This window comes from Cuculus canorus, chromosome 4, assembly GCF_017976375.1.
Source record: "Cuculus canorus isolate bCucCan1 chromosome 4, bCucCan1.pri, whole genome shotgun sequence".
Classification (NCBI taxonomy): domain Eukaryota; kingdom Metazoa; phylum Chordata; class Aves; order Cuculiformes; family Cuculidae; genus Cuculus; species Cuculus canorus.
The window spans coordinates 28,390,138-28,406,718 of NC_071404.1; the positions used below are offsets into that span (position 1 = coordinate 28,390,138).

The window sequence follows — 16,581 nt, forward strand, 5'->3', positions numbered from 1 at the left end:
GAGGCGCGGGCCGCTGGGTCGGGGTGCGCTGCGGGGAAAAGGCGCGCTGAGAGCGGGGCGGGCGCGGCAGGAAACGCCTTTGCCGCTCTCCAGGCTGGCATCTCTTTGTTACTTAGTAATTGGGTTTCTTTTTCCGTGCCGCTCGGGCTGCAGAAGCCGTGGGTTTGGACGCCCGTCACAGCATCGCTTGCGTGGGAAAAGACTTGTATAATCATCGAGTCCGACCGCCGACTCCAGCGCTCAACCGCGTCCCCGAGCGCCGCATCTGCACGGCTTCTAAATCCCTGCGGAGGCTCAACTGCTGCTCTCTAGGCAGCCTGTTCCAGTGCTCGTCCACTCTTTTCAGTGAAGACACTTTTTTCCAATATGCAGTTTAAACTTACCTGGTGCAACTTGAGGCCGTTTTCTCTCATCCTGTCGTTTTTACTTGGGGGAAGAGACCGACGCCTGCCTCACTGCAGTCTCCTTTCAGGCGGTTGCACCGAGCGATGAGGTCTCCCTTCAGACTTCTTTTCTCCCGAGTAAATTGCTGGCACCGTGCAGCCCCTGGATGCATTTTCTTCCCCCTCCTCAGGAGTGCGAGAGTTTAAAATCAGCCACAAAGCATGTTTAGAAACTTCACTCACCTATATCCGGAAGGTTTTATTGCACAGAAATACATAGACTAGAATCATAGAATTTGATCCATAATTTGGGTTGGAAGGGACCTTAAGGATCGTCTAGTTCCACCCACCCTGCAGTGGGCAGGGACACCCCCCACTAGAAAATACATACTGAGGAACCAGTGTGTCTCCTGAAAAGTTCTGACAAATAACTGCAAGTCGGTATAGTTTTGATTTCGTTGGCATTTCCTTGCAGTGCTTATGTTCTGTCCTGTGCCAGAAAACTCTGTGTTTAGCAAGGGTTTTGGGCTTTTTTAGCAAATGCATGCTTTTAAATGTTAAATAACAATCATTTGCAATCATAAATTGTCTGAAAGTAGTAAGTAAACTGCTGGAGGTCGAATCTGGTTTTATGGTTTACTTTGAAGTGTTTTAAATCTAAGAATTTTTATTCATAGACTAGGTTGGAAGGCACCTTAAAGATCATCTAGTTCCAACACCCATAACATGGGCAGGGACATCCCACTAGATCAGGCTGCCCAAGGCCCCATCCAACCTGGCCTTGAACACCTCCAGGGATGGGGCAGCCACAACTTCCCTGGGCAACCTGTGCCAGTGACTCACCCCTCTCATCGTGAAGAAATTCTTTCTTATGTTTAGTTTAAATCTGCTCCCTCCGGTTTATACCCACTGTCCCTAGTCCTATCACTGCAAGCCTTTGTAAACAGCCCTACCCCAGCTTTGTTGTAGTCCCTTCCCTTCAGGTACTGGAAGGTTTGTATAAGACCTCCTTGGAGCCTTCTCTTCTCCAGGCGGAACAACTCCAACTCTCTCAGCTTGTCCTCATAGCAGAGGTGCTCCAGCCCTCTGATCATCTTTGTAGCCCTCTGGACCCATACCAACAGTTCTGTATTCTTCTTATGTTGAGGATTCCAGAACTGGACACAGCCCTCCAGGTGCGCTTTTACGAGAAAGGAATAGAGGGGCAGAATCACTTCCCTCGCTCTGCTGGCCACCCTTCTTTAGATGCAGCCCAGGATGTGATTGGCCTGCGCTGTGAGTGCACTTTGCCAGCTCATGTCAAGCTTCTCATCAGTCAGCAACCCCAAGTCCTTCTCTGCAAGGCTGCTCTCAATCATCTCCCATCCTGTATTGAAACCTCCAGAAAGAGGCAGCTACTGACTACAATTTGTGTCGTAGATTGGAGAATGCATAAAAGAAAGACGTGAAAAGTAGATCTCTGCCTTTATTAATTAAATAGCATTATCATATGCATATTTCTGTAATACAAAGTCTTAAACTCTTCAACAAAAAAGTGCCTAGTGAAATAAGATGCAAGCCCTATAGGATGCTGCTGCCATAGAGGTTGCAAATTGTGTTCAAGACTTGAGTTGTTGGAAGAACGTTGCCTGCAAAGTCCAACATTCACCATACGGTGAATGCCAGAATAATGCTTGTTCTTGTGTACATGGATAGTCTTTAACAAAATGATGACGTACTCTTTCCTTCCACCAGCACGTTTTTCCATTTATCATTCAAAGCGCAGGATCAGCAGTGAATGAACAACCATTTCATACTTATATTTATATTTATGCTTGTTGTTCCCTATATATACTATGCATTACTTACTTCATAACATTTAATTCTTACAGTGAAATCAGGAGTTATTTCTAGATTTCTGGTATTATGGAAACCTGTCAACATTACAAAAAAATAAAACAACCAGAAATGAATGCACTTCACAAATGATCCACTTTATAATATCTCCATGTTATTAAGGAGAATGATGAAACTATGGAGATATTATGAAGTGATAGTAATACTGAGATACGTGTTTTTTAAGAGTGGCACTCCTGTTGCTCAGGATTGCCCTAAATACAGAACTATACATTCTCCCCTTGCAGTCCCTTTCTTCAATTCCTGTCATCGAACTTTTCCAACATTAAATGGCTGTGATCAAAGTTTACTGAAAATACCCTTCTGAGACCACAAATAATAAACCCAATTTTTGCCAATGGAAAAAGACATAAATTAGGGGGGAAATCCAAGGAGAAAATGCTTCTTAAAGCAGTTGAAAATGTATCTAACATGAAACAGTAGATTTTATTATCTTAGTAGCAGTTACGAACAGAAGAAAAATACCCCGTCAGTGGAAAAACAACAACCCTGTTTAGTCATTGTATGCTTTCCCCAACAGCAGCAACAGAAGATGCAGCAGGGAGAGTTTGGCCACTTTTGGTAATGTCTGCCCTTAGCACTTGGCCAACGTCCACAAGTATTACATTAAGGGCATAAAAATTTTTAAGCATAGATCTTAAAGACTTGATAGTCCACGTTCAGCAGCCATATGATTACATGGAGCAGAAGAGTCTTCAATATTATGTATTTGTTATTGTTGCAGAAATAACACCTAGATTTTGAGCCATCTGTAACTGTCATACCAATGCTTGGAAAAAGCTATATTTTCTCCCCTTTTTATTACAGCCTTTGCATGTAATATCCCGAAAAAAGCACCATTTAAAACTGCCCACTTACCGTTCAAGAAATCATCCAGGGTGGAGCCAATGAAGTAACAATCTTTTCCAAATCTTACAGCCTTCATTACTTACATCTGCATTGTAGATACACCTAATTCTTTATATAATATCTCATAGTTATCATGTTAATCAATAGATATTAAACTGTGTTTGTTTATACACAAATTTAATATCATAGTTCATGTCTATATTGACTTCAAATAATATAATTGTTACCAAACCTTTCATTCTTTCTATAAGTAGTCGTGATTAAATTATTTTAACATAGTAAAATGTTCAATATTTGCCGGTGTACGACTGTATATAGACTGAATGCTGTAGATCAGTGTTACATAAGGAGTACATAATGCATTAGCGGATAATACCATCTGTTTGTGCGAAAGCAAGGTGTTATCTTCCATCTTCATTCTCAATTTCTTCTTCCTTCCCAAAACCTGCTTGTAGTAAGTTAGTGATATTACCTCAACAAATAATTTTTCATTATTAGTAGTCAGATCTTACAAAGATTAGAAATAAATGTATTCAGCCCCATGCAGGATTTGACCCTAAGGCTTATTGGCAAGGTCCACTGTTTTAGTCCGCTTTTGACACTGCAGGTTTATCTGTGGATAGATGTCCTTCTTCTAAGCTTGCAAATTCTTCTTCTATAACTGGCTTCAATATTTTCTCGATTTGTGTAAGTCTTTTTTTCAGTTTCTGTTGCGCAGCTTCATACTCAGCCAACAACCTGGCAAACTTTGTTTGTAACCTGTCAATAGCTCTTTCCATGTAGCTGACCTTCTCTTCCAGATCTTTAGGATCACTTCCTAAATTTGCAACTTCAATGTCCAGCAACCCGTCTTTCATTAGGATTTGCTTGCCTTTTTCTTCCAGCATAGCTTTTGCATCTGGATACTCTGTTAAAGCCTCCATGAGATCATCTTTAGAAAGACAAAACAAATCTGAGTACCCAATACTTCTAATATTGGCTGTTCTTCGATTGCCGGCTTTGCTTCCTTTGATATTAAGAATGCTGATTTCTCCAAAATAGCTACCATCACTTAGGACCACAAATTGGGTAATTCCATCATCAGCAACTACTGCCAGCTTGCCTTCTTTGATAATGTACATTTCTCGTCCAATATCTCCTTTTCTGCAAATATAATCTCCAGGACTGTATACTTGTGGCTGGAGTTTCAAAACTAGTTCGACCAAGAGACCAGCTTCACAGTCTGCAAAAATCCGAACTTTTTTTAGTGTTTCCAGGTGAACATTGATTGCAATCTCTGCCCTTAGTTTATCTGGAAGATACTTTAAGACTTCCCTTTCGTCCACAGCCTTTTTGTTAGTCCACAGGTAGTCAAACCACTTTATAACTCTTTTTTCCATGTCTTTACTCACATTCCGAAAGTGCATATACTGCTTGATAGCATCAATCCTTGCTTGAAACTCTGCCCTGGCAGCATTCATGTTGGAGATCATAGAGCCCACATTACCGACAATGGTAGCAAAGATCAAAACTCCAACCAAGAAGTCAACGACGACGAAGAAATACTCAGAATCTCTCACAGGAGGGGGCGTTTCACCAATAGTAGTCAGGGTTAGTGTTGACCAGTAGAGGCTGTAGACATACTTTCTAGTCAGACGGGCAAATTCAGGATCAGAGGTGTTGGGGTAGACCCATGTGTCAGCCCCAAATCCAATGGCTTTCGAGATTGAGTAGTACACACAAGCATTCCAGTGAATAATAATCACGATGTACATGACAAGGTTAGAGATCCTGAAGATATTTGGGTAGTTTGTCCTTGTTTCTGTTCGCTGGAAGAATTCGAACATCCGGGCTACTCTGAGTAATCTGTTTATTCTTAATTCTGGGTAATTCAGTCCTAACTTAAAGTATAAGAGATCAGTTGGTATCATTGACAGAAAATCTAATTTGAATTGAAAAGATGACTTATATTTCTCTCGAAGCTTTTGTTCTTCTTTCACCAGAAGACCTTGTTCTAGGTAACCTAAAATCAAATTGTAAATAATAAAAAATATTACAACTGCAGTTATGTTATGTTTAATGTCAATACAAATCTACTTTGAAAAATATTTTGGGTGTGAGTTCCAGCTGGTATATAATGTCTCTTAGTTTATAATAACCAATTTCTTATTTCCAAATATTCAACTTAGTGCTATATGGTTCAGCTTGAGCTAAACTATACAGCTTTGAAAATTAGACATTTCTAGCTCAGACTTTTTCCCTCCACTTTTCCACTATGGTGAACATCTGAAAAAAAACCCCTTAACCTCCTAAAAAACTGCACAGGGAAAGAATTTGAACATGAGAATTTCAGCTCCCTATTGAGTGTATCTACTCAGCAGCTTTGGATGTGGGATAAGATTTTAAAAGAAACAGGTGCCGCTGAAGTTAATTGAATGCCTTGCTTGCTCAATGGTCTTGAAAATCAAGCAAATACTTGAATCTCCTTAAATACAAAATCCTGATTTAGGTGCTAATTATTCAGAACCCCTCATCCTCACTTGGCCGTATTGCATGTTTATTTTGTCTTGTTGAGTCAGCCACAGGCACAACAGTTTTTATCTAGCTTACCTCATGCCTTCTTACATCGGGCTTTATGTGTTCTTCCAGTAGTACATCAATTTCCCCTGGTTTTGCAGGTTACAGACTACAGTCTTTCTGAAACTTATCTCAATAGTTTTTTCACTATTGCACCTCATTAAGAGTAGCCAGATAAGAATAGTGAGATTCTGAATATTTTAAATCACCTAACTATATGAAGAAGAATAATTGAGTATACTTAACCTGTTCTTGTCCGTACAAACATGTCAGCAGCATAGATGGCATCAGAAATGTAATCAATAAAAAACCATATGGCTAAGTAGTCGTGCTGAAGCTCATCAAAACAGGCTCTGAATAGGAAAAAAAAAGTAAATTACCATGAAATGAAACTTAAACGCCTGCATTAAATCAGTGATGAATAATTTTTTTTTTTTAAATCTATTCAGGGATATTACAGTTTACTGGAGTTTTATATAGTCATTAAAGGAGTACATCACCTAGCAATAATCATGGTCCAGTTGTACATGACAGGCATTGTGATGCAAAACAACCAGTTGTAATACAAATTTCCTGCTGGATCAATAATGAAAATATCTTTCTTCTTCCTAAATGATGAGTAGAGAAAAAGAGAAGATTTAATGATAGACTTTAAATACACATAACAATTTTTGAGCATTGAAGCATTCTAGAAATAGTTATTTTAAAACAAATTGTTTTTATTAAAGTTAAGCTTTCTTGCTTCAATGCATGGAGAACATAAAGCTGCTGGTTAGGTTTGACTTGGGATGCAAACTTTAGAATCTAAGTTTAATAAAAAATCAGCTTGTCAGTCCCACTTCAGTTTAGGGTGGCACATGTAATGTCAGTCTTTTAAAATTAATTTGTTTACTACCCTTTTAACTGCCTTGTCTGATAATTGATTTGATCATCTTTCAAAAAATAAAATTATTATGTGCCTACTCATGTGAGATAAATCATGCCTTTCTCACTGGGAAAAGCATAGCTCCGAGAAAGGCGAAACATTGGCATAGTTTACATTAAAAAAAAAAAAAAAAGAAGATGAAATCATACAACACAAATTTCTACTGCACTATTTTAAGTGAGAAACTATTTTAAGTTTCTCTTCCTTGGCCAGAAAATTATGAATCTACCAAGCAAAATATAAAGTAAGGGCTTTTAGATCACAGAATAGTTTATTTGTTTGTAAGTACTCTTAAGTGCATACGAGATTGCTTTACACTGCCACATCTTTTATTGCAGGGTATTCTCCAAAAAAAAACATTGCATAATCAGAATCCAAAGGAGATTTTTCAATATTTTTATTTTTTTCAGATCAGTTCTATGTGTGCATATTTCTGTTGTCCACGTATGAAGTTAAATCAGAACAATTCTAGTCTAGGGATAACAACAGCAGCCTATACGCTCGCTCACTAGAGTATAAGTGGCTTGTTTACAGGATATCCAAGAATGGATTTGTTTTTACATCAAAAGCAATTTTATTAGACTAACATAGCAGAACCAAAATGAAAGATACTTACTCTTCTTTATTTTCTTTCTTCTGAGGCTTATCTTTATTTTTGTTTTTCTCCTTTTTTTCCTTGTTCTTTTGTGTTTCTCCATCTTTTTTTCTTTCTGGCTTGCTAAGAAATAGATTCACATATTTTGTTGTTACATACTAAGTTAAAACATATTTGGAAAGAAATGAAATGTCTTAGAAATAGTAGTATTATTACTCTATCTTACCTCTTCTTTTCTTTTTTCTTTTTCTTCTCTCTAGGGAAAATAAAAATATGATAGGCTTATGGAATGCACAAGCCCTTGCTTCCACATTTATTTATTATTATCTGAATTATTTATTATCATCTGAATTCAGAAAGGATAACATACTTAGGTGTTTGGCCTTCAAAACTGTTTTCCTTCTTGTATTCACGTAGCAGTACTTTTCTTTTAAAATAATCGATATAATACCTATAAATTTAGTATTGAGATTGATCATCATAATTGACATGCACGAAATTAAAATGTACCTGCAATCTCTTTGGGGATTACTGTTTATAAACATATATTATAAACTGTTTAAATAAACATATAACTGTTTATTTAAAAATCATTATACATACATATATATATAAGTTCTTTTTCTTCGCTGCTGCTTAAACAACCAATATTGCAGTACTTCCATTTTATGAAATGGCAAAAATACTTACTCATCCTTATTACTATTGTTGTTAATATTGTAGCATGCAAGTGCACCAGGTAGGTATCTTTGCCTGGGGAACAGCGAAACAACACAGTTTATCAGTGTGAAATACAAACCCACATTTAATCTAAATTTTTATGGACTCTTTCTCACCATTTTAACCATGGGCTAAATTATCTTAGGAACTTGAAAGAGCACAGATTTTAATCTCCTATTTATTTTACAATAATCCGTCTATTACAATAAGAACTTAATTTATTAATAGAGGGTGAAGAAAACTAGATGATGGCAAGAATCTGTACTTATTTAATCCAATCTAAATTATCAAATTAAAAAACCCAAACAGACACAAAATGATAAATTTGACATACCTGTTTTCCCCTTTGTCTATTGATTCAGGGTCCTCGCTGGTATCTTGTACTACCACACTGGGAACAATTGTATGGGAATGATGGGTCTCAATTACTCCTACCTTCATTTTTCTTACACTGGATAATTGAGTAAGACTGATTTAAAAAAAAAACTGAGTTATTTCACAGCCAGTAGAAGTAACAAGTTGTTTTTTTCTAAAGGTGAACTGTTTATATCCTTGCTTCCCCCAAAACAACAACAGTATTTTCAATTTCCTTTCTTCCATACCATTCCCGCCAGGCAATTGCTGCTAGAGAATATTCAGCACGTCTTTCTCTTAGAGGTAGCATCAATTTAGGTCTTTCTCCTGAGCCCAATCACATGCTCCGAAAATGTGTTTGAAACTTCTGCCTATATTTCCTTTGGTTCTGAACTGAAGGCTCGAAACTTATTGTATCAAGATGGATAAACAGATTCATGTACAGATGGCATCCTGAAAACAAGACTGGGAAGCATCCACTGGTTGCTTCAAATCCACTGGTTGATAAAAAAAAAATCTCGGTATGTCTGATATCTAAGAGTTATATTCTGTTGGGAGTAAGAGTAGGTTCTGTAATTAGGAAGTTAAGACTGATGTAGTAGATTCTCTCATATAGCAGGTAGTATAAAAGCACTTAAATGAAATGTTAGTGGCTGTTCGTGTCTGGTTTGTTTATCTCAGTATTAAAAAAGTGAAAATGTTGTAGCGTACATAACCAATATAGTGCATTCTAATGCACAATCTTTCCAGCACTGGGGTAATTAACTTCTGTTCTCCTTTTTCAACACTATTCTTACAATTTTGCCAGTTAAATCTTGGCATCAGTGAGGCTGCCAACTCTTTGTGCGCGAATTGTGTCTACAGTGTGATCTGCTCTTCTCAGGGCCTTTAAGACAGGATTATGAAACAGATGCTCTCCACTGCAGTAACAATATCCCTGCACATGTGAAATCAGAGTATAGAGATGTCTGTAAGCAACAAACTGACAAATGAGCGACTGTACCGTTGATAAATGAAGACAAATGCCATACAATGAATCAGTCCTAGAGAAAATAGTTTCATTCTAGAGTCAAGCACACTGCAAAGGAGGTGCAGGATGACACAGCTGCAACATTACTGTCAGGCTTTACCTGACTTTCCTTATTAGTCAATGAAATGAAAAATATTCCTGCACAGGAAATAGGAGAGGAAAACCATATCTGCAGTGGTCATCATGCATGAATGACACTTGCAAAAAAATAATATAATGTAAAACAGCCTACAAAACAGCAACATAAAGATTGAAAAGTAAGGTGTATTCTTCCACACGTAGTCCTAAATGCAGTCCAACATTGCTGGACAGTCCTAAGGTCTAAGATGTAACATAAAAGGATTCTAATTTTCTAAGACGTAGTAAACGTTAGGTTAGATTCACCAGGAGCTTAAAAGCTGTCACAGGGTTTCCACTGACTTACTCCAAGGATAAATTGTGTTTGAAACTGTGGAGATTGAAAGTGTGCCAGGCAGATATAAGTAGCTTTATATCTGCTTACTTGTGCTCTGAAAGCTCTTCTAATGCTGGCACTCAAAATTCCATCCTGATTTAACCTACGTCCTCCAAAGAGCCACACTGGAGTTCACACAGCTCACAGAAATGGTGCAAAATGGAGCCATATCCAACCACTTCCAATCACTCAGCACCAGAAAAATGCAAATATATTCATCTCAAGGGCAACTATACTTTCAACAGAGTGGGCTCTAAATAATTTTATATTGGACTGCCAGTATTTCTATGTAGGAACTATTTTTTCATGTTTATCTTTGCTCTTTGAGTCTTCCTTAGCTTTCAGAGCAAAAAAAAAAAAATCCATCTTTGACTTTGTGCTATCCAGACATATGAATTTGCAGATATACTAGAGGTTAAAGATGATGAGAAGTGTGATGAAATGGGACGTAGAAAAATCCACACCATTCCAGAGTCAGGGAAAAGAAATCTGTATCTATTTTGCAATTAAATAAATTCCTCCAGTTCCATTCGTATATACTATGGGGTGCTTTGTGTTCTGCCAAAGGAGCCATGGCAGCCATGTGTAGAACTTATTGGGAAAGAAGAGCTGCCATTTAGGACAGGACTGAAGATTTCATCTTACTGAGACACTGGAAACATTAAGTAAGCATTAAGTGTGCTTCAAAATCATCTGCACATGGAAATCAGAAATATTTACTACCTTATGGTCTCAAAATACTAAATCTGAACATGGGGCTCACATGACTGCTACATCAAGTTATTTCCTTTGTTGTTCAGTCACAATGTATAGCACAAGAATATCTTCAAATTCCATTAGTCTCAAATAAAATTGTGGGTAGTTTTAAAAATTCTTGAGTTTAAGACACTGAAATGCTAGTGCAGCACATGGCCAGCACAAGCTGAACAGACCAGTAATTGCTCCTGGTTTGGGAACTGTGGTTATCTCAGAACAGCACTTATGTGACAGGACTGTGATGCTGGGAACAGTAGAAAATTTCCTGTTAAACTCACTGGGTCCAGAACTCACCTCAATGCATTTTTTTTGTATATAGAGGGTTTCCAAACAAAATAATTCCGAGTTTTTTTACTAAATTGTATCACTACTATATTTCTTACTCTATAGTCACAGTTTTTTTCTTAAACTGATACATTGTCACAAATCGTTACACTTATTTTATTTTAATAGTCCATAGTCCAATGCTCAGTTTCACATTATCATATTTAGGTAATAAACCTAAAAGGTAATGCAGGTAAATAAATGCTTGCTTCAATGGTATTTTACATTTTTACCATATTGCTTTTATTGTATCATCATAAGCAGTTTGTTTTTACTGTCTTGGATTTTTAAATGTGACTGCTATGATAAACAACCAAGTATTCAAACATTATGACCTAAAGCATAATTATATTAATTACTACACATCAAAATCTTTAGGGCTGTAAGAAAATGAAGGCAGTATTATCCTTCTACAGGAGTGTTGTGAATAGAAGATCAGCTTCCATCTCTTATGAGATGTGTATTTCATTTTACTTATTTCTCACTTTCTTACTGGCCCACCATATTCACTTATCTTCAGAGAGAAAATGCTCTGAGTAAGGATGTCCTAGAACAGAATTTGGCATCATATAAAGATTTACTTTTTTTTCTTTACAAACAGCAGCAAAAAATGTTCATTAACTTTAAAATATGCAGTGTGTTACAGCAAGATCTCTTTTCTAATATGCAAAGAGTTCTTAGCAGTTCTACAAAAAGCAATTTCATCAGTGTGCATGCTTACCTTAGGTAAGTAATCTGTTCCTTCTAATAGTGATTTCAGTCCTTTAAATCAGCCACATTTCCTTACTACAGAAGCAGAGCCACTGCGAAAAGCTAAATATAATCAACATTTCATAAATAAATTCCTTATTGATCAATTTCTGAAACAGCAGGTCCCAAATGCAGATCTCTGAATTATTCCCAAGGAAGGACATGGATATTAGAGGAGGATTTCCTTGACCTAGTGATGGATTTTGAGATTTAGAGAGAGATGAAAGTGACAGTGGCAGTCACTATTATCCCTCAACTGAGCAGCTTACAAGCCCTATCAACATGCACAAGAAGGGACAAATATTGGAGTTTATTCTGTCTTGAAACTAAAAAACTATAGTATCACAAATTACTGTATATTCAGTATTGTCTGCTGCCCATTTTCCTAACATTGGAGATACTTTTTCTACTGTAGTAACAGGTCTTTACTACAACAGATAAAATACTATAAATGGGAATTTTATGTTTATTTATATGTTTCATATTGATGAATAATAGGAAATAGAATTTTAAACTACTGACAGTTCTTAGGTAATGTAACATAGCATTTACGTTCCTGTTTTGTTGCTTAAAATAGCCTATGAATTGTGAATATATATTTAGTGGAAAATGCCACGATGATGAAGTTTTAAGACACTGAACTAACATTCAGGTTTGGTGTGGATTATGACTTTGCAAAATGGTTTGTAAAGTAGCTGCAGTCCTCCTCCATTAGAAATGTGCAAGAGTTCATCTGTAGTGGCCCCGAGAGAATCTTAACGTGCTTTGAAGGAGAAGATGTGGAGGGATTTGCATACCTCAGATGTCTTATTTCACTGCTGAATTCCATATGAATGAGGATAATTAAGCTCTTGAAAGCTTGAGTGATTGAATTTTTAATTTGGCATGTTTTACGTGGCCATTTTGGGAAAAAAAGAAAGAAAAGCATTGCTGAGCATGAAATCCAGTACAGAAGATCTTTTAGGCAGCAGAAAGAGTGAATGTTCAAATTTGTAAGATTATCTTTGTCACAACCAAGACACTGAAGTTACTGAGTTACTTTTAAACTTTGATTCACAAGTAGAATCCAGGAAAACAGTCCTGCCCTTGGGACCCTAGATTAAGGCACATTTGTTTCCTTAAATAAGAGCAGGAGGAAGCAGTACCACTGGCATTCTGTCCTGTTTTCAGCTGGGATGGAGTTGTTTTTCTTCCCAATAGCTGCTGTGTTTTGGATTTAGTATGAGAAGGATGTTGATAATCCACCAATGTTTTTAGTTTCTGAGAAATAAAGGACGTTTTCAGTGTCTCATGCTTTGCTAGTGAGCAGGTGCACAAGAAGCTGGGAAAGAGCATAGCCATGCACCTGACACAAGCTGTTCAAAGAAATATTGAATACCACATAATATCACGCTCAGTATATAAATGGGAATTGACTGGAGACCAGGGTTCACTGCCTGGGGATCACTGCTTGGGGAAGGGATGGGCATTGGTCGTTGGATGGTAAGCAATAGTATTGTGCATCACTTGTTTTGTATATTCAGTAACAGGCAACAAGGAAATGCATAACATCATGACCAGTGAAAAACAGATATACAAATCTACAGGTAGATATCAAACATAACAAACGGACAAAGAAGTGAATAATCTCCTAATTTCTGGCATATGTTTCAATGATGACTTCAAAGGGTTGATATACAATTCCTGTCCTAAAATCACAGATATGAAAGGAATCTTGGAGAGTCACTGCATCCAGCTAGTATTGTATTGAATCAGGATAAGTTTTACTTCTGTCATTTTCATGGGGTTTTGTCTGGTGTGGAGTCTGAAAGGTCTCAGCATTCAATGATGAGCAATGATTTTGTGAATAAAGTGATTTTTGTGGTGACATGGAATGTCTGGGACATCAAAGTAATTGTGAACCCCTGTGTTTGGTGCATACCTTTGTCCAAAAGTTTTAGATGATCAGCCAGGCGAGGCAAGTCCATGTTGTGTCTCTCAAGCCAGCACAAACTGTACAGATAGGCCCTTTTTCTCTGCTGAAGTACAGTTCTTTTAAAATAAGTAGTCCTGTAAAGCAACTCTCACTTATTTTTTTCTTAAAAGTTTTACCATGGAGTTTTTGAAAGAAGTTCTCAAAGAGAGAAAGATGAACCCTACTGGACCAGACCTTTTTCTTGTCTGACAGTGGCCAGGACCTCACCTAGCTGCAAAATGGCTTGCAGGACAAGTTCTGCATCAGCACAACACGGTGGTCTTAATTCAGCCCTCTTTAAGAGCCAATTACAGAGTTGTTACTGACTTCACTGACAATTACATTAGTTTAGGATCAATATTTTTTCATAGATATTTTTCCTGTTGTTCCATATTCCAGTGAAGTAACCTTGACTGATGGGAGAATGACTGCACTCATGGATTATTGTTTTAGTAGGACAACTTTAATCTGTTTTTATATCTTGCTTTGTCATCATCTGTAATTCTTTTCAATCCTATTAAAGCTACCTCTAGTTTCAGACATCCATAACCAAAACATCACATACATTATACATATGTCTTTATTTACAAATAAGCAGATTTTAATGCCACAACATTGTCTTTCTGCTTACTGTGTTGTAGCTGTGTACACAGATGGATGTTTGGATTAGGACCAGGGTTTTGGCAGGCTTATTTTCTGCAAATACTGTTCTGTCTTTCTTAGTGCTGATGCATTTTCAGCAATGAATGTCACATCAGAAGTGCTATAGCTGAGAAGGGTCCGGGGTACTTCTGGCTTATTTAGTACTCTTTTGTGCAGACCAGCCTTAGAGGGAATTCAGTATCACGAAGCACAATAGGCTCAACAAGGCTGGGTGACTGGAAAACCATCAGTGCAAAAAGTAACTCAACCAGTAGGTGGTACTGTACTTTTACTTTAGAGTTAAATTGCTGCTTGATGGAGAGGGAGGATGTAGAAGCAATTTCAGATGTCTGTTGGTGTGTTAGACTACCATGTGCAGAGGAGGCTGGAAAAAGAAAGCACCAGACAGACTGCAAGCCTTCTGTGGACATGAACACTAACAGGTACACAGTACAGCCCCACACAGCATGATAAAAGATTTTAACCAGTATCTTCCAGGTCCAGATCCTAGTTTTTGCTTGACTACTTTCAGCAGAGATTAGCACTTCTGAAACATCCATGGGCACAATAAGTGCTGTTGGTTGGCCATGCCCAGCAGCATGTGACCTCTGAGCTGAACCTGCAAAGAGCATATCCTTGTGCCACTCAGGTCAGGGCGGCTTGAGATGTCTCTTCTCCTCCCAACCTGGATCCTGCAAGGAACAGAAGAACTGGCCCACTAGAAAACTCTGTGGAAAAAAAATAGAACCTTATTCAGTAATGACATTGGAATAAAGAGTAAGTATGGTGTCACTGCAGGAGTGTTAGTAGCTCTGAGGAGTCAGTTAGGATTTCTGTTTAGCAGAAATGTATTTCAAGATAAAATAACACAAGAAATATGGGATAATTGCACAGAATAATAATACTAAAATGTTTACACATACAAAGGTGATCAACTGAGATTAATTCTACTTAGAAGAAAATCATCAATATATGATATCATCACTGATAAGAGCGGTAGAAAATGCGCTGCAGTTAAAGTAGGTTTGATATATCTAGTCTTGCATGTCTATAATTCATTGCAGTAAAGTAGAAGTTAAGGTGGCAGTATCTCAGTATTTTTAAGGCAACATGTATAGGATTAATGTCTTCACAGCAGTACAGCAATCTAAAAATATTAAGCTACTATCTAGAGGCACCATTTTTTTTGTCTCGATTGCAGTTAATTCCTTTACATATTGCTCTTGCATCTACACTAAATCAGCAGCATTTGGTATAGGTGGAGTTCCCACGATCAGAGCTCCACTCTCAAATCCAGCCCAATAACTTTTGTGTGGCTGCATGCCAGGATAAATAATAAACCTGTCTGCAGCTGCTGTATTGAGTGGAGCTCATGTTTGGAGCGTGCTGGGCAGCAGCAACTCCAGGCACAGAAGACTAATGCAGAACAGAGAAGCTCAGCAATGATGACAGGACTTCAAAATGCCATAGCAGGCTTTCCTAAGTGGTAGTAGTAGTAATAATAATAATAATAATAATAATAATAATAATAGACAGTTCTTGCTTCAGATCTGCACCTGGGCTAGCTGCACAGTGAACAGTTTTCTCACTGTGGTGAAGCCCATTGTCAGCATCTTCAGTATTTACAATAATATAATTAAATACTGCATAATGACAGATATAAGGAAATTGATGCATATGTGTATAGGAAAAAAATACCTCAACAAAATCAAATTCATCATAAAGCCAAGAAATCACACAAACTTTGTTTTATTGTCATTCATTGCTATCATAGAGACAAGATGGGTTTTATTTTGGCACAAAAATTACTTTTCCAATTACTATTTTATTTGTAAATGTAGAAGTATATAGTTGGCTAGATATTCAGTGCTTCCATTTTTATTGCAAACTAAATATTAAAGTCAGTGCTTGCTTAACAGTCAGTTTCAGCAAATCTTTCATTCATTCCATAAATAACAGAATTTTAGCATAATGCAATGTTCCTTTCCCCTTAACATACAGAGCGCTGCTTATATTACGAAAGAAATACAGAAATTAAAATTAAAAAGACTTCGAAACTGATCTCTCCATGCAGCCTCAGGACTGCAAAGTCAAGTACGCCAAAGGCAGGGAAAACTAACTTGTTTTGTTGACACTGTTGTTGTATTTTCCAGTCTGCACTGAGCTATTAAAATTTGCAAAACCAAAGATGATTAATTTAGGTGCTGCAAAGCATGGGTATGGCCCTGTGAGACTCACGCCAGCTTGTCCCTATGAAACTCTGTGGAGGGGTCTTACATTCATAGCTCAGTTAGGCACCAGTTTGGGGAGCTCTTGTAGAATGCTAAAGGTCCTCAGACTGTCTCAGAACGTCTGTTGGGTGACCCCAGGTTAGCATATAATCATAGGATCAC

General features: G+C 37.5%; 1 protein-coding gene across 2 annotated transcripts; it reads right to left on the bottom strand.

The window, feature by feature from the left end:
• Positions 1–1,102: 1,102 nt before the first annotated feature.
• CNGA1 (cyclic nucleotide gated channel subunit alpha 1) lies at positions 1,103–11,776 on the bottom strand. 2 transcript variants are annotated; one of them, XM_054064711.1, is made up of 8 exons: positions 11,564–11,776; positions 8,259–8,393; positions 7,895–7,957; positions 7,431–7,460; positions 7,226–7,327; positions 6,185–6,292; positions 5,931–6,037; positions 1,103–5,130 (listed from the first exon to the last, which is right to left on the bottom strand). In XM_054064711.1, the coding sequence occupies exons 2-8, from the start codon at positions 8,363–8,365 to the stop codon at positions 3,713–3,715; spliced, it is 1,935 nt and encodes a 644-aa protein (XP_053920686.1). In that variant the 5' UTR covers positions 8,366–8,393; positions 11,564–11,776; the 3' UTR covers positions 1,103–3,712. The 2 variants fall into 2 exon arrangements, with proteins under 2 accessions (XP_053920686.1, XP_053920687.1); XM_054064712.1 differs by lacking the exon at positions 11,564–11,776 and having other exon boundaries at positions 8,259–10,968.
• Positions 11,777–16,581: the final 4,805 nt, after the last annotated feature.

Bases quoted from the DNA above. Each gene is read 5' to 3' on its own strand.
- CNGA1 (XM_054064711.1), bottom strand. From the start codon at position 8,365: ATGAAGGTAGGAGTAATTGAGACCCATCATTCCCATACAATTGTTCCC. The intron at 7,958-8,258 runs GTATGTCAAATT...GCTGTTCCCCAG, and splicing joins ATAGACAAAGGGGAAAACAG to GCAAAGATACCTACCTGGTG. The intron at 6,293-7,225 runs GTAAGTATCTTT...CTCATCATTTAG, and splicing joins AAGAAAGAAAATAAAGAAGA to GAAGAAGAAAGATATTTTCA.